Here is a 21843-nt window from a genome sequence, read left to right as displayed (position 1 = left end):
TGGGTTTCTGGCAGAGCAGCCTCCAGGCTTGCTTTGAGATGATTCACCCCAGCAGGGAGCTTGTCATTTCTTGCCTCTGGTCTCCTCCGTTTATTTAACGAGGCAGCAGCCCAACAAGCTGACCCTGGCTCGTGCTTTTCCACCTCGGCACAGCTTGGGGTCCAGCCGCCCCCCAGGGCTCCTGCCAGCCCCTCACAGGAGGCAGCGCTGCCGAGCCGCTGCCTGAAGCCAGCCCGAGGCAGGCAAGAGGGAGGGTAGGAATCCTGAGCGAGAAATTAGTGTGAGTAATTATTAGTATTGGGTAATTATATCAGCGTCAGGATGAGGAGAAAGGTTAATGGGTTTATTTATTTATTTATTTTTGGTAAATGTCTTTTCCCCCGGGCGTGAAGGCATGCAGGGTGGGCAGGAAGGAGCGTGTTTCCGAGGGGGGCTGCTCTGATTAGACCACATCCTCTCCCCCTTCCCCTGCCCCCAAGCTACCCTGCGGGTGGCGGGGAGAGTGGGAAGTGGTCCCTGCAGTGCCTGTAGGAGATGGGAAGCACCTTGTGCATCCCATGCGTTGCTCCGTCGTATTATGGTCCAAACAGCCCGTCCCCTTCCCACCAGCCGGGATGGGTAGGTTCCCACCGGGCTAATCCCGCTGGAAAGGCCCTGATGCCAGTTCCCACCTCTGCCCACACGACAGCGGGTGCGGTGGGCAGTTGGGTCCTCCTGGGGTGGGATGATGACGTGTGGCAGGCTGGGATCCAGATCTGTTTGACTACCGAGAGTATTTTTAGGTTCTTCCTGGAGCCTCAAATTAACTGGAAGTGCTTCATGTCTGTTGTTTTTTTTTTTAATACATCTCTTTCTCCTTCCCAGCACTGCGCAGTGCAATAATGTAATGGGGAAATTACCCCGCTAGTTAAAAATTACTGCCAGTGCGACATCCAGCCATAGATCTATTTTAGAACCAGGGTAAAACTATATCGATTCTTCTGCGCCGCAACTGCGGCCCATAAAAGGGTTGGAAACGTGCGTTTGTCACGTTGCCGTAGCGAGGGGGGGAGATAGTGCCTTGCTAGGGTGGGGGGATGCTCCAGGGAGCACCAGGAGGGGAGAGACCTGTGAGGGGATGCGGGGAGGCAGGGTTGGGCTCTGGGGGCGGTGCTGGGTACTGCAGGGCGGGAGGTGCCACGTGGCCCTGTACCACGGGTGTCTGGGGCTTGACCTCTACTGATGTTTGGAGTAGGAGCAAATGTGGTCCTGGACCTGGGCAGAAAGATGCTCCAAAAAGGGCAGGCAGAGGGTTTAGGATGGGCTTTTGGCATCTCTGGGTTCCCCAGTGCACAGTGGTCCCTGGGGCGGGAGGGATGGGGAGCAGAGTCTGGCAAAGGATGCTGCGGGTAAGTGCTAGGGCCCGTTTGGGTTATGGTGAAAACTTTTCAGTCCTGGAGCAGGACATAGAGGGGGCTTTGGCTGTGCCATGGGCTCCCAAGAGTTACATCTGGCCCCGCATCCTGGTTTCGGCTGGGATAGAGTTAATTTTCTTACTAGCAGCTGGTGTGGTGCTATGCTTTGGATTTAGGATGAGAATGATGTCGATAACACACTAATATTTTAGTTGTTGCCAAGCGGTGAAGGACTTTTCAGCTTCTCACACTGCCCTGCCAACCAGAAGGCTGGGGGTACCCAAGAAGCTGGGAGGAGACCTGGCCAGGACAGCTGACCCAGACAGGCCAAGGGGATATTCCATGCCGTATGATGTCATGCTCAGTATATAACTGGGGGGGTTGGCTGGGAGGTGGTGCGGCTCAGGAACTAGTTGGTTTCGGATGGTGAGCAATTGTGCTGTGCATCACTTGTTTGTATGTTCTTCTATTATTATTATTATCCTTCTCTTCCTTTTCTGTCCTATTAAACTGTCTTTATCTCCACCCACGAGTTTTACCTTTTTCTTTTCAACTCTCTCCCCCATCCCATCGTGGGCGGGGGGGAGTGAACGAAGGTCTGTGTGGTTGTTTTAGCTGCCTGCCGGGTTAAGCCACGACACCCTGCAAACCCTGTCCCCACACCCCCTGGGGAGGGGGCGGCCCCTTTGCTCACCGCCACGCAGGACTCGCCGCTCTCTGGTTGCTCAGGGGTCTCTTTCTTAATTAAATACATTTGTTTTGTAAAACTGCCTAAAAATAATCCGGGGCTGGTGCATGCAGGAGGCTGGCGGTGAATCAAAGGCGCCGCTCTAATTAAACGGGCCTTGGTTTGTTTGTGAGCCGCATACATTTCCATGCTAATCAGCTGCACACCGGGATCCTGCTTTCCCGGCCCTGTATCCTCCTGATTGGGAACTATGCAAATGTCGGCGGCGATTTATTGCAGGAGGGGGACGAGGCGGCCGGGGTGCTGGGGCGGCTGCTGTGGGGGGCACAAGGGCTTGGGCATGGCTGGGCTGTGCCGTGGGACTGGACGCGATGACCAGGGCAGGGCTGCGGGATGTGTTTTGGGGGATGCTGCAAAGCAGTGGATTGGCCCCTGTGCTGTGGGGGGGTCCCGAGTCGTGTGGCTGGGGGTGCCAGGCTGGCTCCCCGTGTGTGCCAACCCTGGGCAGTGTTTGCTCCGTCTCGCTGGGCACGCTGCTTCTCTGCCCGCTGCTGGGTTTTTTGGAGTGTGTGGCTCGTACGGCCGGGGCTGCGGGGCAGATGGGGCTGGAGCTTGGTCCCATGTCCCCCTGTCCCGTCCTATGGGAGCAGACCAGACCCACTGAGCCACTTCTGTGGCACTGGACAGCCCGAATCTGGGGGATTGTGAGGGATGGCATTAGCAGGAAGCGTCTCATGCTTACGGAGGTGGCAGTCAGGTTACAGCAAGTAGCGCAGCGGAGTTTAGCTCCTGCTCGGTGGGTGCCTCCAGCCCCGTGGTGCCTCGTGACGTGGTTATTGCTGGTACAGCCAGAAACCGGTGTACTTAGGAAGAGCTTTAACGTAATTGTGAGCCGTAAGGGGATTAAAGCCTTCGCCACATTCCTGCTCAGGGAACAAAGGCAGTTTCTAAACCTCTGTTGACCCTCAGCTTCCTTGAGACCCTCTTGACTTCCCTGGTCACGAGCCCAAGTGTTTCCTCTGATGGATGGGGAGACGAGAGCCCTGCCTGCATGCACCGCGGCATCCTGCCCGGCCGAGGCTTGGTGCGTGCGCCGTGCAAGCTGCTTTTGGTACCGCCGCGGCAAGATGGGGCGTGCTGCTTTCCTGCAAGCTGGGGGCTCGTCTGTGCCATGCCGCAAGTTGGAGGGGCTTTGGGGCTGAGCAGCAGTGGGGGAAGCAGGGCAGCACGTGGTGGGGTGCAACATGAGAACCGTGGATGTGGCTGCCCTCCTTGGAGAGAGGTGAATGCCATCAGCATAAACATGGGACAAATGCAAAAAAGGGAAGAAAACATTGCGGTTTGGTCTTCTGGAAAGGGTTGGGATGTGTGCAGAGTGGCTGCTGCTTTGCTGTGCTGCTGTGGCATGGCCACGCTGGTGTGGCACAGAAGGGCGGCATCCCTAACGGGGCACGTTCCCCTTCCCGCTCCCTGGGTGTGTGTGTGGGACCGTGCTCACCCCCCTTGCTCTCCCCACAGATCCTGGTGGACTTGCCAGCCGAGAGGAAGCACCAAGCACTGCAGTACGAGAACGTCGTGGCCCACGAGGGCAGCTCCATCCTGCGAGACCTGGTGCTGAGCCCCGACCGCCAGCACATCTACGCCATGACCGAGAAACAGGTAAGGGGAGGGGACGGCAGCCCCTCTGCTCTCCTGGCCTGCAGCCCCAGCCTGCAGTCCTGTGCGCTGGGAAAGCTTTCGGGCAGGGCAGCCTGGGGATGCATGTCCCAGGGGACTGGGGGCAGCTCCTCCCTGCCACTCTCTGCAGAAACACTGCCCCGAGGCACTGACTCTGTGGCTCTGCTGCCCCTCTCCTCAGCAGGGCCCTGCCGAGGCATTAAGTGTTAGCAGCAGCTGCTTGAAATCCCTGTGGTCCCCGGGGACCGAGGGCTTCCTGACCCTTCTTGCTGCGAGGGGCTGGCTATAAACCTCCTCCCTGTTCCGGCCATCCCTTCCCGAGCGAGATTTTTGCAGGTTAGCCGAAGCTCCTTGCTCTGAATGGCTTTTTCTCCTCTGGGGTGGCTGCTTTCAACACCTTGGGATGGAGGGGACAGTGTGCACACCTTGGTCCCTGCCTCTGCTCCTGCTGAGCCAGCTGGAGGTACAGACCCGATCCGCATCTGCACTGCTGTCCTGGCGGCACGGTTGGGGCTCACCATAAGAAGTTTTGGTTGGCTTTGTGAGTGTTTGCATGATCCTCAACCTGCTGGAGAGCCTGCTGGTGTGAGTTCGTCCATCGACAGGCTGCGTTGGAGCGGGTGAAGCAGGTTCATGCCATGGCAGTGGCACCTTTTGGATCCACTGTCAGCGGGGACGCACGCTGTGCTCGGTGGGGTGACGCAGGGTGGCTGTGCTGGGACATGGTGTGCTGGCATCTTGCAGCATCTCTGCTGCTCTGCCTGGGAGAGGTGCTCGTGGGTGGGACCATGGCTGAGCTTGGCGTGTAATGGGTCTCCTGGCCACCAGCCCAGGGGCTTAGGGGGGGGAAGGATGCTGGAGCAGGGCAGTGGGTTTGTCTAGACAGCCCCGTGGGGACAGCAGAGCCTTTTCCTCCTCCTCCCAGCGCCTGTCTCTGGTTTCTGCTCTGCTGCGGGAAACCCATGGCTTCCCAGGTGAGCCAGAAACTGGGTTTGGAGTCCTCTGTGTTTCTGTCCCAGGCCTGGCTCAGCTAAGCCTCTCCTCTGCGAGGGAGGTGTTGGAGACGTGGATGTGGGATGGGGGGGTTATGCTGGGCTGGACTGGGGGTCTCCCCCAAGGGCCACCACAGTTGCTGGGAGCTGGCACACACCTGTGCGGGGTCTGCCTGGGGGGGACCAGCTGCCGACCCCCTCGCCACCACCTGCCTGAAGTGGTGTTGGGGACAAACAAACGGGAGTGCTGCAGGTATCCTCGTTGGTATGCAAACCGGAGGGTACTGTTTGGCTAGCCTTATCCCAGCGCTGTGGGCATCACGCTGAGCCCCTCGCCTGCTGGGCTGGGAGGAGGGAGGGCACCCTGGTTATAGCCTTCAGTAGAGAATTTTGCAAATTTTAATTAACCAGTGAGTCCTGCCCCGTGGGAGCAGTGGGGAAACTGAGGCACGGGCGCAGCAGGCACAGGCAGCTGCCTGGTGCTGCCGGCTCCTCGCAGCAGGCGAGCAGGCAGCTCCCTGCTTCCTGCACCTCCTCCCCGTCCCCCCCTTCTCCTCCCCTCTCCTTAATAAAACCTGCTCTCTTCCCTACTATGGCTTGGTGTTATCAGAGTGCTGGTGGAAAGTAATTAAATGAACAGTTGTAACAGAGCTCGAAGGGCTTGGCAAACGAGGGGATTTTAATCAAAACTGGAGGAGCAATTAATAAAGGACCGGTAACCCTTTCGGAGCAGGGCTGTGGCAGCCGTGGGGTGCCTGGCCGGTGCTGGGAGCCGGTGTGGTACTGAGCTGGCGCAGCCTGCTCCCACAACCCTGCAAAGATGCAACAGTGGAAGGAGCTTGTTTGGGGTAAAAGCCTCCTTGGGGTGCAGGTGTTGCCTGCAAATGTGCTGCCCGGACTCGGGAGAGGACCGGGTGATGGCAGGGGGCTCAGCCTGCTCCCTCCTCCCAGGGCCAGGGTGAGTCTGTGCTGCGTGCACAGCAGGGAAACCTGCAGCCCGTCCCCCTTCACTCCCTGCCTGTTCCCCACAGGTGACACGGGTGCCGGTGGAGAGCTGTGAGCAGTACGAGAGCTGCGAGCTGTGCCTGGGCTCCCGGGACCCCCACTGCGGCTGGTGCGTCCTCCACAACATGTAAGTACCGCAGGATCGTCCCGGGGGCCACAACAGCGAGCCACGGCTGCCAATCTGTGTCCGTCCCCACCGCTGGTCTCCTTGGGGACATCCCTCCTGGATTTTGGCCCTGAAATACAGGGGGATAGAGCAGTCCAAGGGGTCTGTCATCCCTTCCCACAGCACCCAGGCTGTGCTCATGAGCGCCCATGCACAGCGGAGCTGCTGGCATGGCCTGCTAATCCTGCGCCTGGGCTCCCAAGTTTGGCATACTTGTGCCAATAAGAAAAACTGAATATAAAAAACCCCAGAAGTCCCCTTACTGTCAGCAAGGAAAGCAAAGCTCCTGTATGGCCCTCGGGCACCCCAGGTCCCTAGCTGGGCATCACCTCCATGCCAGAGGGTCTGTTTGATGTGGTGTCAGCCCAGAGCCGTGCAGGACCCCGGGGGATTCTCCTCCTCACCGTGGTGGTTTCATCCCTCTCCAGATGCTCACGGAAGGACCGGTGCGAGCGGGCGGACGAGCCCCAGCGCTTCGCCTCCGTCCTGCGGCAGTGCGTCCAGCTCACCGTCCAGCCGAAGAACATCTCGGTCACCATGTCAGAGGTCCCGGTAAGCCACCTCTGCTGCCCACCGACCCCCCTCAGTCACCTCCTGACCCTCTGGAGGCAATGGCTGGGGAGGCAGCAATTAAAAATAAGTAATTGAATATATGACAAATAGGGAGAAAGGGGAATAGAAGTCTGAGACAAATAAAACATAGCAAAGTGCAGAGCATTGATGAGGGCTGGCCTATTGATGGAGATAATAAACCACTTGATTATTCAGAAAAGACATAACTGAGCAATAAATATTTCTCCATAATACAAACACTAACGTCAGACGTGCCATTCATAGGCCAGCGATCTGTCTAGCTCAATAGCCTGGCTCTGACCCTGGCCTGCAGTGGATGTTTTGGGATGAGACTTTGATGCACAACTGGCCACTCTCTCTGTGCAGACAGAAAGGATGATGGACTTCCCTGTGCAGACAGAAAGGATGATGGACTTCCCCGAAGTATTTTCCAGGCCATTAGCACCGTGACGAGAATATGAAACAGCAGTAAAGTTTTGAAAACTGCCAGGTCTGGATATCTGGTACTCAGGAGTCCTAAAAGAGTTGACTGAGGAGTTCCGTGGCTTGTGGATATTTGTAATAATACGGCTTTGTAATAACTAAGTGAATGTTGAGAAAAGCCCAGGAAACAGAAAGGGTGCTCATTCTTTTGCCCAGATGCAGAAAGGACCAAATGGTCAGAGACTGCTTAGTTTGACATCAAGTTTAGAAAAACTAAAGCAAAAAAACTGGTGCAGGATACAACTGATAAAGAATTAAGGATGAGAATATAATTAATGCCAGTCAACGCGGTTTTATGTCTAACAAACCACATTTTGTTCTTTGATGAAATTATGACTTGAATTAGAAGAGGGACTGCAGGGATGTGATGTCTTTAGGCTTCTACAAGGCATTTGACTTGGTACAACACAACGTTCTGATTAAAAATTAGCATTATACAATATTGATAAAGCACGTGTTAAGTGGATTAAGAACTGGCTCTGTGACAGATCTCAAAAAGTCCTCGTCAGAAGGGAATTGTCACCGGATGGAAATGGTTTGGAAAGCGCTTCTGCAGGGGCTAACGATCATTGGTACCGTGGCAATAAATGTGAGATGGCTGCGGATGGGTCCTGCTGGGATGCTGAGACTGGTGGGGTGATACGGGGTGGGATCCCCCTGCAGAGCAGTTGGGTCTGAGTGGGGCTGGTTTAGCAGAGAAATGGGGGTTTGATATTGCCAAGTCCAGAGTCAGACATGGAGGGAAGCAACAGGCATTTGCCCGGCGTCCTGGAAAGCGGTGCCAGGGCTGAGCCCTCGCTGTGGGGCTCTCCGTTCTCCTCAGGTGAAGCCAGGAGCTGGGCAGCATTTTCACCTCTGCGGGTGGTTATCTCCCTGACCGACGGCAGGATGCTGCACGGAGGTCTGGTGCGGTCGGCGTGAGGATGCTGGACGCTCAGGCTGGAGTCCAGCTTTTAAAGGGGGAGGCTGAAAACCTCCCGTAAACATCATGTAAATGAGTTGAAGGCTGGAGAAAATGCCTAGCAGTGAGAGACTTTCAGAGCTCAATCTGCTTAGCTTATCAAAAAGAAGATTAAGAGGTGACTTGATTACAGAGTATAAGTGCCTTTACAAGGAGCAAATATCAGGGACTAAAGGGCTTTTTAATCTATCAAGGAAAGGCATAACAAGAACTAATGGCTGGAAGCTGTGAAAAATTCAAATTAGAAATAAGGCAAGCGTTTTGTAAAGTGAGAACTGCTGACCCCGGGAATGACTTTGCGAGGGAAGAGGTGGATTCCTCCCCTCCTCGGCTCTGCCGGAGCGGATGCCTTTCCGCAAAACACTCTTTAGCCCGACTCTGCGCTTGGTCTCTGTAGAGGTGAGGCATAATGGCTTGTGGTACAGCGAGGGCAGAGGACAGGAGGCTCTGAGTCATTCTGTCTTTTAACCTGTTTACATCCTCTCTCCTTGCTTGAGCAGGGAGGTCCATGGATGGGGCTTGCTTGCAAAAGACTGGAGCAGGTCTCCCCACCACGTGTGGGTGGTGGAGGAGGGATTGCACCCCTGGTCTTTTCTGTTGCCTAGACTTACACGTAGCAGACAGAGGAGTCTTTTTAGCTAGTTTTCTATGTTGATGCTCTTGCCTCTCCTCCCCAGCTGGTCCTGCAGGCCTGGAACGTCCCAGACCTCTCGGCTGGAGTCAACTGCTCCTTTGAAGACTTCACCGAGTCCGAGAGCCGCATTGAAGACGGGAAGATCTACTGCAGCTCTCCCTCTGCCAAGGATGTCATCCCCATCACCAGGGGCCGCGGTGAGCTTGTGCCCCAGGGTGGGAAGAAAGCCTGAGACAAACCTTGTCCCACTTGTTGCCCCATATCCAGATGTAGATGAGGACAGTCCTCCCGTGACAGCGATCCCTGGCCCCCGAGCAGGACCCGAGTTGGGTTCTGGGGTGTAGGAGGAGGACATTGCTGCTCATGGGGGACTGGTCCTTGCTCTCCTCCAAGCCACGGGCACAGCTGCTTGCTGACACTGTAGTGGTCTGTGCACCAGTTCTGGGCACCTTGGCCTTGTTCCCATCTATGGACTGTTCCTGGGTAGATGTGCTGTAGGTGACTGTGGGCTTTAGGACATTCTGCAGGCTCCAAAACTGTTGAGCTCCCCTCCAGTACCACCAGTACAACCCAAGGCACCTGCCTCCATGCCAGCTAGCAGTTAGCTGTAGGGGCTCAGAGCTGTACTGGGGCTCTGTTGGCCCATTTGGTGGCTGCGGTGGGTGAACACTTTTTATTGCAGGGTTTGGGGAATTTCGGTAGTTAACTGGGATGAATGGTAAACCAAGCTCCCTCCAGCTCATCAGAAGCCTTGGGCTGAATGCTTTGTCACGCACCGTGTCCTTTCTGATGCCTTTTGCTGCCTGGGTCTCTCCTAGGGGACAAGCGAGTGGTGAAGCTCTACCTGAAATCTAAGGAGACGGGGAAGAAGTTCGCCTCTGTGGATTTCGTTTTCTACAACTGCAGTGTCCATCAGTCGTAAGTGGCCTGGGCTTTGCAGACGTGCTCTGGGAACAGATTGGTGGGGCAATGTGAGACAGGGAGAGAGCGATCTCAGCTTTGTGGGCGCTGATGTTGCAAGAGGAAAGGGCAGTCAGGTATAGTGGTGTTCGCAGTGAGAAACCTCCTCCTTTTGCCCTTATAAACTGGGACGGTGACCAGAGCACCCACAGCTGGATTGGGGATGTGGAAGTGTGTAGCGTCAGGGCGGAACCTCACTTACAAACGGAGCTTTGGGTTTGGCAAAACTTTGGAGGAAAAAGTGAGTTTACTGCATTGCAGACTGTAGTAATCCATGTGACTGAAAATGCCAAGCATCTTGTTATCCTGGAAATAGTTAATAGGAGTGACGTGGCGATGCAAAAGGAGAAACCTGTGTTTTCCTTCTGTGGTACCTGCTTCCCAGGCTTGCTGGAGAGAGATCTGGAGAGTTACAGCAACGTGGGATGGAACATTCTGCATGTCCTGGGGCGTTTACCCAAGAATTTCCTAACTGGAAGTAATTGTGAATTTGGTTTCTTGTCAGGCTGCCGTGAAATTTACTCCACGTATGGGTTTTTAGGCAGTTTGAGATATGCATGTGATAAAATAGAGGCAATGTGGATTATTGAGGTGCTATCTAAGCAGGGTGTCTAAAACCTCTAACAGCGAGCTCCTGATGAGGAGCTGCAGACAGTGAGCTTGAGCGGCGGGGAGGTGGCTCTGCTGTGGGAACGTTGGAGATGCTGGGGTGTGTTTGGGCTAAGAATTTGGAGCTCAAGAATGCGAGTGATTTCATTACCCTGCCATAAACCTCCCGTGGATGGTGGTGCTCTGGCTGATCAGTAATTATAGATAAGCAAACGCAGAGTGATATCTTTTGGATGGCTTTTCACAAAGTGTCTAGCCTGGCTTGGGGGGCTCTGCTGCAGATGGCTCCTGCTCTTCCAAAGCCTGTTCGGGAAACAAGCTGGGTTTTCCTCATGGATCAGGGAAAATCAGGTGAGATGCAGGAGCGCCAGCTGGGTACCTGCAGGGGGGTCCGAGGAGGATGTCTCAGGGGAGACCCCCTTGTGCATCGCAGTGATTTCTGCCCCGCCTGCTCTTTGCACAGGGAGCGGGTCTCCTGGGAGCGCTGTGCCAGCGAGGGAGGAGAGAGTTTGCAAACTTGACTTTCTCCCTCACCTTGACTCCCGAGATGAGCTTTGTCTCCCTTCACGTCGTGTGGTTTCAATAACATTAGCTCAGCTTTGGCTCGAGCTGGCTGCATGTCATTATTTTGCAAATCAAAAAGCAGATGTGACTTTTATTTTTCTAAATGAAAGAAAGAAGACTTTTAAGTACAAATGGCACCAGATTACTTCCAATCGGGGCTCCAGCATTTTGGTCCAGTGGGAAGAGGTGGTGGGAATTGGCATTTTATTTTATGTGCCTGACACCGGAGGGGAAAAAAAACCCCCACCCCCCCCAAACAAACCTATAACAAAGAGCCCTGACTGATTTATTACTGCGTTGATGTTTAATTTTGGATGCATTATTTAAAAAGGCTAATTATGGATGCATTAATATTTATGGACTCCGGTTGGAGCTGATAGAAAAGTCCATGTTCTAGGCTGGTGAACATTATTATTATTTTCTTTACGTCAAGAATTTTAGGGTTTGGAGGCAGTTTTAACTATGTGACCTGCAGTCGAGTCATAGCCAAAGAGCATGACAATACCTAGGATGATGCAATACTTTTAAATACCATTTGCAGACAGGAGTCTTTAATGGATCTCTTCAGAGTTAATAGCCTTTCAGATCCAGGTTTCATATTTTGTGCAGGAAAATCTATACGTCAGCCTGACAAATTCTGTATTAGGAACAATATGCTTTTCCACAAGGCTAACGTTTTTCCTGTGGAGATCTGTGATCACCATGCATTACATTTTCTTTTTATATTTGGGTGGCTTTGCTTAGGTTGGGAGCCAGAGGCCTGTGTGTCAAATCATTTCTCAGCTGAGGACAAAACGTTTAGGTGAGATTTTTCAGATGGCTATGGAGAGGTTGGAGGATTATAAGGCAGCTCTTTGCTCATGTAAGCTGGTGTAGCTCCAAGGAAGCCAACACAGCTCCACCGCGTACGCAGGGGAGAGTCTGACCCTTCTTATTTTTGGCAGATGCCTGGAAAGGCATCAACAAATCGCGCCGCTAAAGCCCTTTTGCAGGCTGTGAGGCTGATCCTGCCACTGTGTGAGCATCCCGGTGCTCTTGTTTCTCACCACCCTGCAAAACTCTTCTTCCCCTGTGTTTTCAAGGACTGCTGGAACCAGCCTGGTCCAGGGAGGGGTTGCAAAACAGAAGATATGTCTAGTCCCTTCTCCTACAGGGAAGGAGGGGTACAGAGGAGGTTGTGCTGCCCGTTATTTGGCTTGTGACGGTCAAGGCCAAGGGAATGCCTTCCAGGTAGAGCCCTGTTGCTGTCCCATCTGTTATTGCAGGGCTTTATAGCGTCACCTGGTGCGACGGGACTGTCCCCATTGCAGACCAGCATTGCTGGCTTCTGGAGTACTGCTCCATGTGGGGTCCCTGGGACCCCTGGTCTGGGGCTTGCACCCTCTCTGGGGCTCCGTTCCTTGCTCAGCAGGATCACCTGGCAAGCTTCTGGGGGTCCCACCTTGGTGTACCGCACCCTGGCAGCCTCGGGGCTCCTGTGGGGCTCAGGCAGGTGTTTCCAGGCAGTGGCATCTTTTGGGCATCTTGCTTGTGAAGGTTTGTGCATTTGTGTTTCTGGCTGAGCTGAGAGATGCATTGAACAGGGGAGTGGAAACCTGGAGGTCGACGCAGAGAAATGACTCCCTTGCAAAGGGGGATGCGGGTGGCTGAGGGTCGCTGCCAGCCCACGGTGGGGTTGCTGCCAGCCCGCGCAGGCTCAGCTCCTGGGGACAGGCTGTGGTTTCTGTGGGATGGAAAACCCTTTGGCAGGGACCGGGGTGGGTTCCCTTGGGGGTTTCCTATGGGGGACCGATCAAGCGCAGGCATTTAAAGACCGCTCGGTGCCTTTGATCGTCTAATGAATCAGCCTGTGTCCAGCGCGTGCGCGGGCAGATGTTGAGGTCGTCTTTGTCAGCGTTAAACTCCCTCTTCAAAGCATTTGTGGGGAAACGAGTCCCCTTTCAAGATAAAGATATAACACCAGGCTCCCTGCCTGCCTCCGGCAGAGCCTACGCTTGCTGGCGAGGTGGGTGAGTGGGGAATCCTCCTGGAAAGCCAGCGAGCAATTCTGGGGAATACCAAGATGTATTTCTTCTCACTATTTCCATGTTTGCTCTCTGGGTTTCTCCTGTGGAAACTCTGGTTCATAACTCCTGCTGTAGTTTGGTTTTTTGGAGAGCACTGCTGCAGGGAGGGGGCTGGCAAGTGGAGGAGGATGGGGAAGAAGACAAAAGCCTTTGGCGCTTCCTTTGATGCTGTGGCTAGGTTTTGCAGCGCTGCTGGCTTTTCAGTGCATCACCAGGTTCCCCCAGCACGATCAGCATAGAAGCAAAAATCCAGGCAGTGGCACAGGGGAAGGAGGAAAATCCCAGATTAATGCTGAGAGGGGGAAACCAAGCAGCCAGGAAGCCTGTGCTGGTGCGTGCCCACGCTGTGCCTCCTACCCGGGAGGTGGTCATGGCGGCACTGGCCTCCTGGTTGTGACACTTGGGTCCCATCAGCAGTGGGGTCCTGAATTTCTCTGAGGCTGGAGCGAGGGGCAAACACGCCAGGTGGCTTTAGCTTCTCCTGGCCAGAGAGGTGTGAGTCTGCTGTCGCCCGGTCCCACAGGTCAGAATTTCCCTGTAAGCCTCCATTAAGTAAATGGGATTTTAATGCACAGCCCCAGGGGCTGGGAGCAGGGCTGGGCTGCTCTGGTGGCACCTGTGGGGCAATGTGAGACGATGCCAGCCCTTGTACCACTGAGCTCCTCGCTCCGCCCTTCCTGTCTGGCCGTGCCCTGGGCTGCCCGTGCCTCCGAGGTGCCCGTACACAGCGTGGCTGCTTCCCTGCAGGCCCAGCGCTGCTTGTTTCCAGATGCTTACAGATGCTTTCTTTTCAAAGGCGTGGACAGATGGCTGCAAGTGGTTGAGTGAGTGTATCTGAGTTAGCACGGCTGAGCTGTGAGGCCATAACAGATCCCTGCATACTCCTGGGCTGGGGCAGGTGGAAAATCCCATAGGATGGCCTCAGAGACCGCTCCGGATAACCTGGTTTATGTCATGTTTGTTGTGAAGGAGGAGGGCTGGTGCAGCCTGGTGTTGTGTTTCAGTGAGGGGACGCAGCTGAAGGTGTTTCAAGTGAATTACGTGTTTCTGGTGATCTTAAAACCCAGGGCCTGATTCTGCATCCTCCAGCCAGCGTGATGGTGGATGCTCTGGACCACCCTGCAGCGAGTCTGTGTGCCCAACCCCTACCCTGTGAGGTCCTTGACAAAACTCGGCAGGGATGGAAAAGCATCGGGCTGGCGTGAGAGGAAGGGCAGAAATGCGGTGGTTTGAGATGGGCAGGGATGCAGGGAGGGGGATGGATCTCCCACCCCACGGCTCTCCTGGCTTTGGGTCTGGGCAGTGGTCGGGAAGGGCAGGGCTGTCTGTAGGTCCGTGCAGGGCCTTGGGGGGCACTGACTGCCTGTTCCTGCTGCTGTTCAGCATTTCTTCCCCTCCCTGGGGCAGAGAGGTGGATATAAAGCCCAAAGCACTGCAGTTCAGCCCCTCACCCCTGACAGCTGCTGCTCCAGATGCAGGCTATGCCGGAGCTGAGTATCCGCTAAGGATGCATCCTCCTTGCCAAGAGGAGGTCTGAGGAGCAGTTGGGGGGCTCGCAGGCAGGCTGTACTGTGCGTGTGCAGATGCTGTTTCCATCAGCACTGTGTTTATAATTTCCCTTCTCAACGGACCTCCCCTGCTCTGCCTTTGGTGCTGTTGAACTTGCCCCCGTCCGTCCTCCGTGTCCTTCCTCCAGGAATGCGCTGCTCCATGGAAATAGCCCCAGTGCGTGTGTGCGCAACGCTCACAGCCCCGTCCCTCTCGTGTTTGCTGCTCAGGCCTATCACACCCCTGCAGACACCGGTTTTGTTTTCTGCCTTCCTCGCTCAGCCTGCTGAAGAGCTCTGGGCTCCTTCGGGCACGTGGCACGCCTGGGGCTGGGAGTGCGGGAGGGACAGTGAGTGAGGAGCCTGGATCCGGTGCCGCTGGCTTCCCGTGCTTCCTATCAGCTGCAGCATCGCTTCGGATCAGGTGTGGAGACAACTGCGACCTTGCCGTGGCAGCCGGAGGTGCCTTCTGCAGAGCTGTCTGCGTGCCCAGTGAGGAGCTGGTCCCCCCGAAGCCACCCCTGGGTCTGGGCTCTGCAGCGATGCTCGTGGCCCTTGCACCCACCCTGGAGATGTGCCCAGCTCTGAGATGCTCCTTTGTCCTGCCGCCCTCTCCGTACTGCTGCTTTTCTGCAGCCATGTCAGGTGTTTCCCTAGCATGGCCTTAGCAAGTTTGGGATCGGTTGTGAAGGTGGAGGGGAGCAGCGTCGGCTCCTGTGCAGCGAGTTGGGGGCAAGCGTGGAGGCTGTGGGGAGGCTCCAGCTTTGCCCCTGGGTCACTCCGAGGTGGGCAGAGCTGCCCTGCTGCCTGCAGGGCTGCCTGCTCTTCCTGGGGGAGATTGCAGGCAGCAGCGAGCCTGGACTTGTTTTGGGATGGGGCACTGTGCACGGAGTGATCCTGAAGTGTGTCTCTGAGGCTGGTGCCGCTCCTCTTGCACGAGGACATTAGGAGGCAAGGGGGGCACCACCCCTGGGTCTGACCCCCTTCCCCCTGCCCAGCCTAGGCTTCATCTCCCCCTGGCAGGGCTGGGGAGGAAGCAGATGGGGCAAGCTGTGGGTTCGTGTCTGCGCTGTACCCCCAGACTCAGTTTTCTGCTTGGCTGGGCTTCTTGCACTCCCGTCACGCTTCGGGGAGGGGGGGGACTTCAACACATGAAGGAGAGCCTCCCTCTAATTATCAGGAGTGATGAAAGCCTCTTAGGCAAGAAGTGATGAGGGAAGAGTGCCTGACCGTGGGAAGGAGAGAGACGGCACAGATGGCATCATGCTGCCGAGCAACCTGCTCCCGTGCCGGGAACAGACAGCAGCGACACACGGACATGCCGGGGATACGGCCCCGGCCACGCCGCCCAGCCCGACCTGCAGCCGGAGAGCCCTGCCTCCGCTCCTGCCCCGGGTTTTGGGCAGTCGTGCAGGAAGCTGCGGCGGTCAAACCCATACTCCAAGGCCAGCAGGACCGAGGCAGACTGGACGTGGGGTTTCACCGCGTTACTGGCACCCGGGCACTGACTTGCTTGCCACCTTACGGAGCCTTTGGCCAGCCGGGGGTGTGCTGACCAGGCAGGCTTTAAATGCAGCAGAGATGCAGTGGAGCGAGACATGTGGCGGTGAGTGCCCTTACGGTGGCGTTTGATGTCCTTATGGCAGATGGAGAACCTCAGCAGAAGGGAGAGTGTGAAAACGATCTCTGCGGATGGGGCTTTAGAAATGGCTCGGTTAAGCTAGAAGCATCTGGGAGGGCTGAAGTAGGAGGGGGGATCCTTGCATCTTGGGGTGTATGTGGAGGATAACTTGAGATTCTTTAGGTATATATGTGTCTTTTGGCAAGTGGAGATCAAAAGATCATCTGGTATCTGCAGAAGTTAAATGGCAAAGGAGACCCTTGGTGAGGAGGGTCCTGAAGTAGCCAAGATTTGGCTTTGACCCCAAAGAACTGCCGGGGTGCGCAGGACAGGGCTGCACTGGGTGCTTCTCCCAACTGCTTTGAGATGCCTTGCGAGGTGGTGGAGGGGGGACTGGGGAGTCTTTTTGCTGCCCCTGAAAGACTCGGTAGGCTGGAAGATCTCTCCTGATGTGCCACCTTTGCGGAGGGCTGATTTCATGGGAGGGTGGGTGGTTATGCCCCGGCGGGTGGCTTGTGACTGCTTGGACCATGCTCCTCTCTTAAACGACCCCTCTGTGGTTGCTTTGCTTCCATGAGGATTAACACATGCTTTCCCTGCCACGCTGCCTCCACATCTTGGATTTGCCTGCCCATCAGTCGCTGCTCGAGCCCTTATCGGGAGAGCAGGAACGATCCTTTCGCTTTGTGTCCCCCGCTCCCCCACCCTCTGCACCTCCCTCCATCAAAGCAACCAGAGATAGGAGGCTATGGCTCTGCTTTTAAGTTGAATCTCTGCAGCTGAAATAAAATTGCATATATTTGCATAAGGAGCATCTCAATTAGCATATTTGTGGGTAAAGCTAAAAGGGCTGTTCATTTGGAAGTGAAAATGTGAGCGAAACATGGAAATGACTTCCAGCCCCCTTTGCAAGCAGCTTAATTAAATATTTCCTTAGCGTGTGCGCATGGATTTGGGAAGCTCTTGCTGTATATGTAACGGTGTGTGAAACCTCAGGGCGGGCAGGGAGCAGTGGCCCTGTGCATTTGCACCCTGCGCTGCCTGCACCCTGCTCTGCCTGCACCCGGAGCTGCCCTCCGCTGCAGCTCCCTCCTGCGCCATCCCCACACCTCCAAAGTGCCAAGTCTGCTGGAGGGCGAGGGATTCGGGCGTGCCAGGCTCTGCTACGCGAGGATCTCCCTCTCCAGGAAGATTTCCTCGCACGGTGATGCTGTTTCCCCTGTCGTTTCCTGGAGGGTAGAGGCAGAGAGGTAGCTGTGATTTAGGAGCGGGATCAGACTGGGCCTGGCTGCCTGCCTCCTGCCAGAGCTGTGTTCAGGGGAAGATCCTACCTTTGTTTAAATATAATTGCTTTGGGCCTGATCCTGTTTGCGCTTGGATCCGTGAGAGCAGGTATGAACCTTCTAGAGAGAAAAATGGTGCTGCTGCTTTTTTTCTCTCTCTTTTTTTTTTTTATTAAAACCAGGCTGGGTTTTTTTTTTTGTTTTGTTTTTTTTTTTTTTGCCTTTGAGCTTGTGCTTCAGCAGCTCTCCTGTCTCCTCAGGAGGGCAGCTTGGGCTGCACGGGACATGCCTGGTGCAGACCTGCCCGGTGAAAGCTCGCCGCATTAATGCGGAACCTTGCTGCTGCGCTGGGACGGCGTGGCAGGAGGGCTCAGCACCCTTCGCACTCAGAGGGTGAGGGTGCCAAAAGCTGCCCTCCAGCTTGGGACCTCTGTGGGATCCCCTGTGCTTGCAAACAGGGATGCCTCATGGTGCCGGGTGGGCATGCTTTTGTGGGAGGTTAGCAAGGAGACAGGCTGTTGGGGTGGCACTTGTGTGGATGGTTGCACAAGGAGGGGGACTCTGTATGTCCCCTCCTGTGTGGAGAAGAGGCACCAGGTCCCCAGGGCTTGTTTCTTTGGGAAAAGGGGTGCAGAGCAGAGCAAGGGGCTCCAGCATCCCCAGGTGCACCCCCCAGGAGAGGCGGGAACGCATGATCCCACCGCACAAAGGGCCCAGAGAGAAGGCTGGGGAGAGAGACGGAAATGTTGCGAGCTGGAGAGAGGGGGTGGAAGCGCACACACGCACGCACGCGCGGCTGTGGAGGGCCGAGGATGAGGGGGGCGAGGGAGGGGGTCACACACAACCTATTGTGAGCGGCTGAAAGGCGCTACAGTCCCGAAATGTTAATCTGACCCAACCTTTCGCCAGTTATAATTTTCCTCTCAATGAGCGTGCATTAATCTGGCCCTTTCTCCCCTGTTCCCCCGCGGTGCAGAGCCCTTGTTCTGCCGCCTCTTGCTAAAATCGCCTTTCAGCGAACCCAAATAAAGCTCCCAAAGTCTGGAGCTCGGCCCCCGCCCAGGAGCGAGGCGGGCAGGGTCAGCTTGCCAAGCAGAGGAGGGAGCGTGGCGGCTCCGGCTGGGGCAGAAACCCCGCGGTGCCGGAAAGGCCGTTTCCCCTCGCCCTGCCATGGGCAAAGCCCCGGGGGTCTGGGGTGTGCAGGCGTCTCCCCTCCCAGCCTGCCGGTCGGTGCACGGCCCTCGCCCCACGCGTCGGGGGTCCTTCCCACCCAGACATACGGGATCGCCTGTGGGTGCTGTCCTGCTGAAGTATCCCGAAAAGTGCCCCAGTGGACCCTGCCCCACTGTTGCCCTAACGCTGCCCCCTTTGCTCTCTCTGCAGCTGCCTGTCCTGCGTGAACGGCTCCTTCCCCTGCCACTGGTGCAAGTACCGCCACATCTGCACCCACAACGCTGCCGACTGCTCCTTCCTGGAGGGACGTGTCAAGCTCTCCGAGGTAAGGCGACGTGAGCTGGCTCTACCTGTCCTGTCCCAGTCCTGTTGTGGCCCCCTGCTCTACGGGGAGGGGTTTAGAAGAGGGAAAACTGCTTTGGAAACCTTTCCCAGCGCCTTGCCGGGGGTGCTGGGGCTGCCTCGGAAGCAGCAAGGGAGGAGTGGGAAGTGCTGCCGGGACTGCGTGCCAGCGGGGAGAGGCTGTGTCGGCTGAGGAGTGCTGCTGTGGAGAGGTTGCTTGGGAAGCCGGGCACAGCCGAGAACACTTTAGGCTGAATGAAGGGAAAAACAAAGGCAGAGATGCTAAAGCATTTTCCTTTGATGTTTTTGAAGGGAGCAAGCGTGAACTGTTGTTGCAGAACACCTTGTTTTCAGAGAGGGGAAGGTTGAAATCTGTAAAACAAACCGTTTCACTGCACCTCACACCTTCTTTGTCTCAAATGCTTTGCTAAGAAATGTGTTCTTTTGCGAGGGTTCATCCTGCGGAGCATCCGTGCTGCCTGCCGGGAAAACCTGCCACTGGCAGGGCGCTCGCAGGAGGTCCTGGCATCCACAGCCTGTGGTGGAATCTCTGACTGCTTGGGTTGGGTCTGGAGGTCTGGCCATCAACTACTGGCTCTACAGTAAATGCTGATTCAGGTCCAGAAGGGAGAGTTTTGGGGAGGAGAGTTTCTCCCCTGTCCTGGAAGGGGGCTCTGGTTGAACTTTCCTGGGTTTCCAAGTGCCTGTGCAGGGGCCCAACGGGAAGGGTCCTGCTGCCTGATGGTTGCTGCTGGGAGCAAAGCCAAGTGCTGTCCTCACAGGAATGGCTCAAATGAACATCGTTCTGGAGAAAGCATTTGCCCAAATCATCCTGGATAAAGTTTGGTCTCTGAGGTCCGGCAGAGCTTGAGTCCCATCAGCCTCCCAGGTCAGGACTGGTCCCTAGGAGCAGAAGTGAACAAGAAAGGCTTGTCTCCACAGACCATGTGTGAAGGCAGGCAGCCAAGATGTCCCTCAAGGTCTTTGCCATTCTGGCTGGCACTGAGAGGAAGCCTGCCTCTGCATCTCCCTGCTCGGGAGGAGCAGTGAGTCTCCATCCCCTGTAGTTTGTGTTTTCTGAGGTCTGTCCTCATCCTCGGTGAGGACCTGTGGGCTCCTGGCTGTCCTTTTAGATCAGGGCTGTTGTCCTCCCTATGTCCCCCTGCTTCTGTGGTGGACTGGGAGCACTTGTGGAGTCAGACGGATCCATCTGCAAACACGACACATGGTGTCCAGACCACTGGAGCCTGGCGGCTCTTGTCTGCCCATTCCCCTGGCCAAGGGCACAGGGAGGCTGCTGGGCTCTTCCCCCTTCCCTGCCAGGCGAACCCAAAAGCCACTGGCTGTACCCCCCAGGGGTGTTGTCTTTGGGACACATGCACCACTCCCATGGACCAGCTGCTTGGGAACTTGTGTCACTCCTGAGCACGGGCCGGCTGTCCCCCAGCAGACCTTTTGGCCACACTGGGACCTGGAGCAGTGCCTGGCTTGAGGTTTGGAGCGCCTGGCTCAGCCTGTTTGCGTGTTGGTGTGGCCTCAGCAGTTCCCAGCGGGGATGGCGAGATGCCCTCAGACTAGCCGCTGCTGTGGGCTGCGTGTCCGGGCTGGGATGGGACATCCCGTCCCCATCCCTGGCCAGTCCTGGTCCCCAGCAGGGCAGTGCAGCGGGTGAAGGGGGCTCGGTGCCAGCCAGTGGCACTGCTGGCCAAGTTAACGGTGGATGTCCAGCCCCATGCCCTCTGTGGGAGGATGTTTCTTTGGGAGGGTTATTTTAAGCAGGCTTTGGTCTGTCTGTGTTTGTTGGAGTGTGGTGGGCGCTGGTCAGGAGAGGCAGGGACAGGGATTAACAGCAGCACTTAACTCTGTCTCTGCTGGTTCCCATGGGTGGTTCACCACGGTTTCCCGGGTGGGAAAGTGGCTGTTTTGTAGGAAAATGCAAAGAGTGACCAAGGCATTCTGTCTGGGGCGTGCTGGGGGTATTTGCGTGGATTTCTGGGGTGGGGGGGGGGGGGGGCAGGAATGGGGCATGGGTAGGAGCCACCACTCATGAATGGTGGCAGCAGGAAGGATGTCCCTGCCCGCCAGCTGTGGTGGCTGCGAACCCTGGGCTCCTGTGATCACCCTCCTCTGTGGCTTGCTCCAGAGTTCAAGGGTGGAGAAGGGGTGATGAAGCAACCCAGGCTGCTGTTTGCTTGTCCCCGCTCGCAGTGCCCAGCAGTGGCCGCGGGGTGATCAGTGACGGATGCTGGATTTTCGCATCCCAAAAAGCTGTTCTTCTGCAGCAGTCCCTGCTGCCTGCCGATGCAGAGCTGCTGCAGAGGGTGAAAGGGTCCTGGCCTGCAGGGACCAAGCGTGTTGGTTCGGTCCAAGCAAGTTCAGCTTGTGTTTGTTCTTCATTCCTCCACTGAGGACTTTGTGAGGGACCCCCAAAAGCCAGGGTCAAGCCCAGCCCCAGACTGCCTTCATCCCCGTCTCCGCTGATGGCACGGCCTTGCAGCTGGAGCTGGGAGCTGCCAGAGAAACCCAAACCGCAGCACTTGCAGCGTGAATCTAAAGCGCCTACCTCTCCCAGCAAACCTGGACACCCATGTCATGTTCTCATCCAGCTAGAAAAACGATTTTAATGGAGAAAATCCAAGTTGTGCAATGTTTGGGAGTGTGTGTGTCAGGGTCTTGCTTTTCTACTCATCCCATCCCTTCGTAGCTCCGTGCTCCTGGGAGCCCAGGCTCTGCGGGGGGGGGCCTGTTTTCGGCAGGACGGGGAGATCCGTGGGCTGCGCAGAGCGTTGCCAAGGGATGTAAGTGTCGGACAATGCTGGGGCGAGTTTTGTCAGCGTTTGGAATTGCTCGTAGGGGAAATGAGTTGTCCCGGTGCCCCCACCCCTCCGGGCACCCCGGGCGCCCACCAGCACCAGGTGCTTCCTGTTTGGGCGCAGGCTGACATTTTTGCTGGATGAGACACTTCTGGCAGCTGATGCGGAGCACGTGACGTCACAGGGGAACTCGGCTCAAACGAGTCAGCAAAACGAGCCTGCCCGCCTGCCTGCGCGGGGAGAGGGATGCACGTGCCCGCCGTGCTCCCCGGGCACCGGTCTTGCGAGCATC

At 56.2% G+C, this 21843-nt stretch overlaps 1 protein-coding gene across 2 annotated transcripts in view; it reads left to right on the top strand.

The window, feature by feature from the left end:
• The window catches only part of PLXNA1 (plexin A1), a 123602-nt gene that overhangs the window by 49421 nt on the left and 52338 nt on the right, over window positions 1–21843 (top strand). For both annotated transcript variants that reach the window (XM_054838175.1, XM_054838176.1), the window contains exons 4-9: window positions 3601–3741; window positions 5783–5883; window positions 6351–6474; window positions 8617–8770; window positions 9392–9491; window positions 18607–18721. In XM_054838175.1, the coding sequence (XP_054694150.1) occupies window positions 3601–3741; window positions 5783–5883; window positions 6351–6474; window positions 8617–8770; window positions 9392–9491; window positions 18607–18721 (735 nt within the window). The remainder of the gene's footprint in view (window positions 1–3600; window positions 3742–5782; window positions 5884–6350; window positions 6475–8616; window positions 8771–9391; window positions 9492–18606; window positions 18722–21843) is intronic.

Source organism: Grus americana, chromosome 11 (assembly GCF_028858705.1).
Source record: "Grus americana isolate bGruAme1 chromosome 11, bGruAme1.mat, whole genome shotgun sequence".
Taxonomy (NCBI): Eukaryota; Metazoa; Chordata; class Aves; order Gruiformes; family Gruidae; genus Grus; species Grus americana.
The sequence above is the reverse complement of the archived record's forward strand: the minus strand, read 5'-3'. Positions and strand labels throughout refer to the sequence as shown.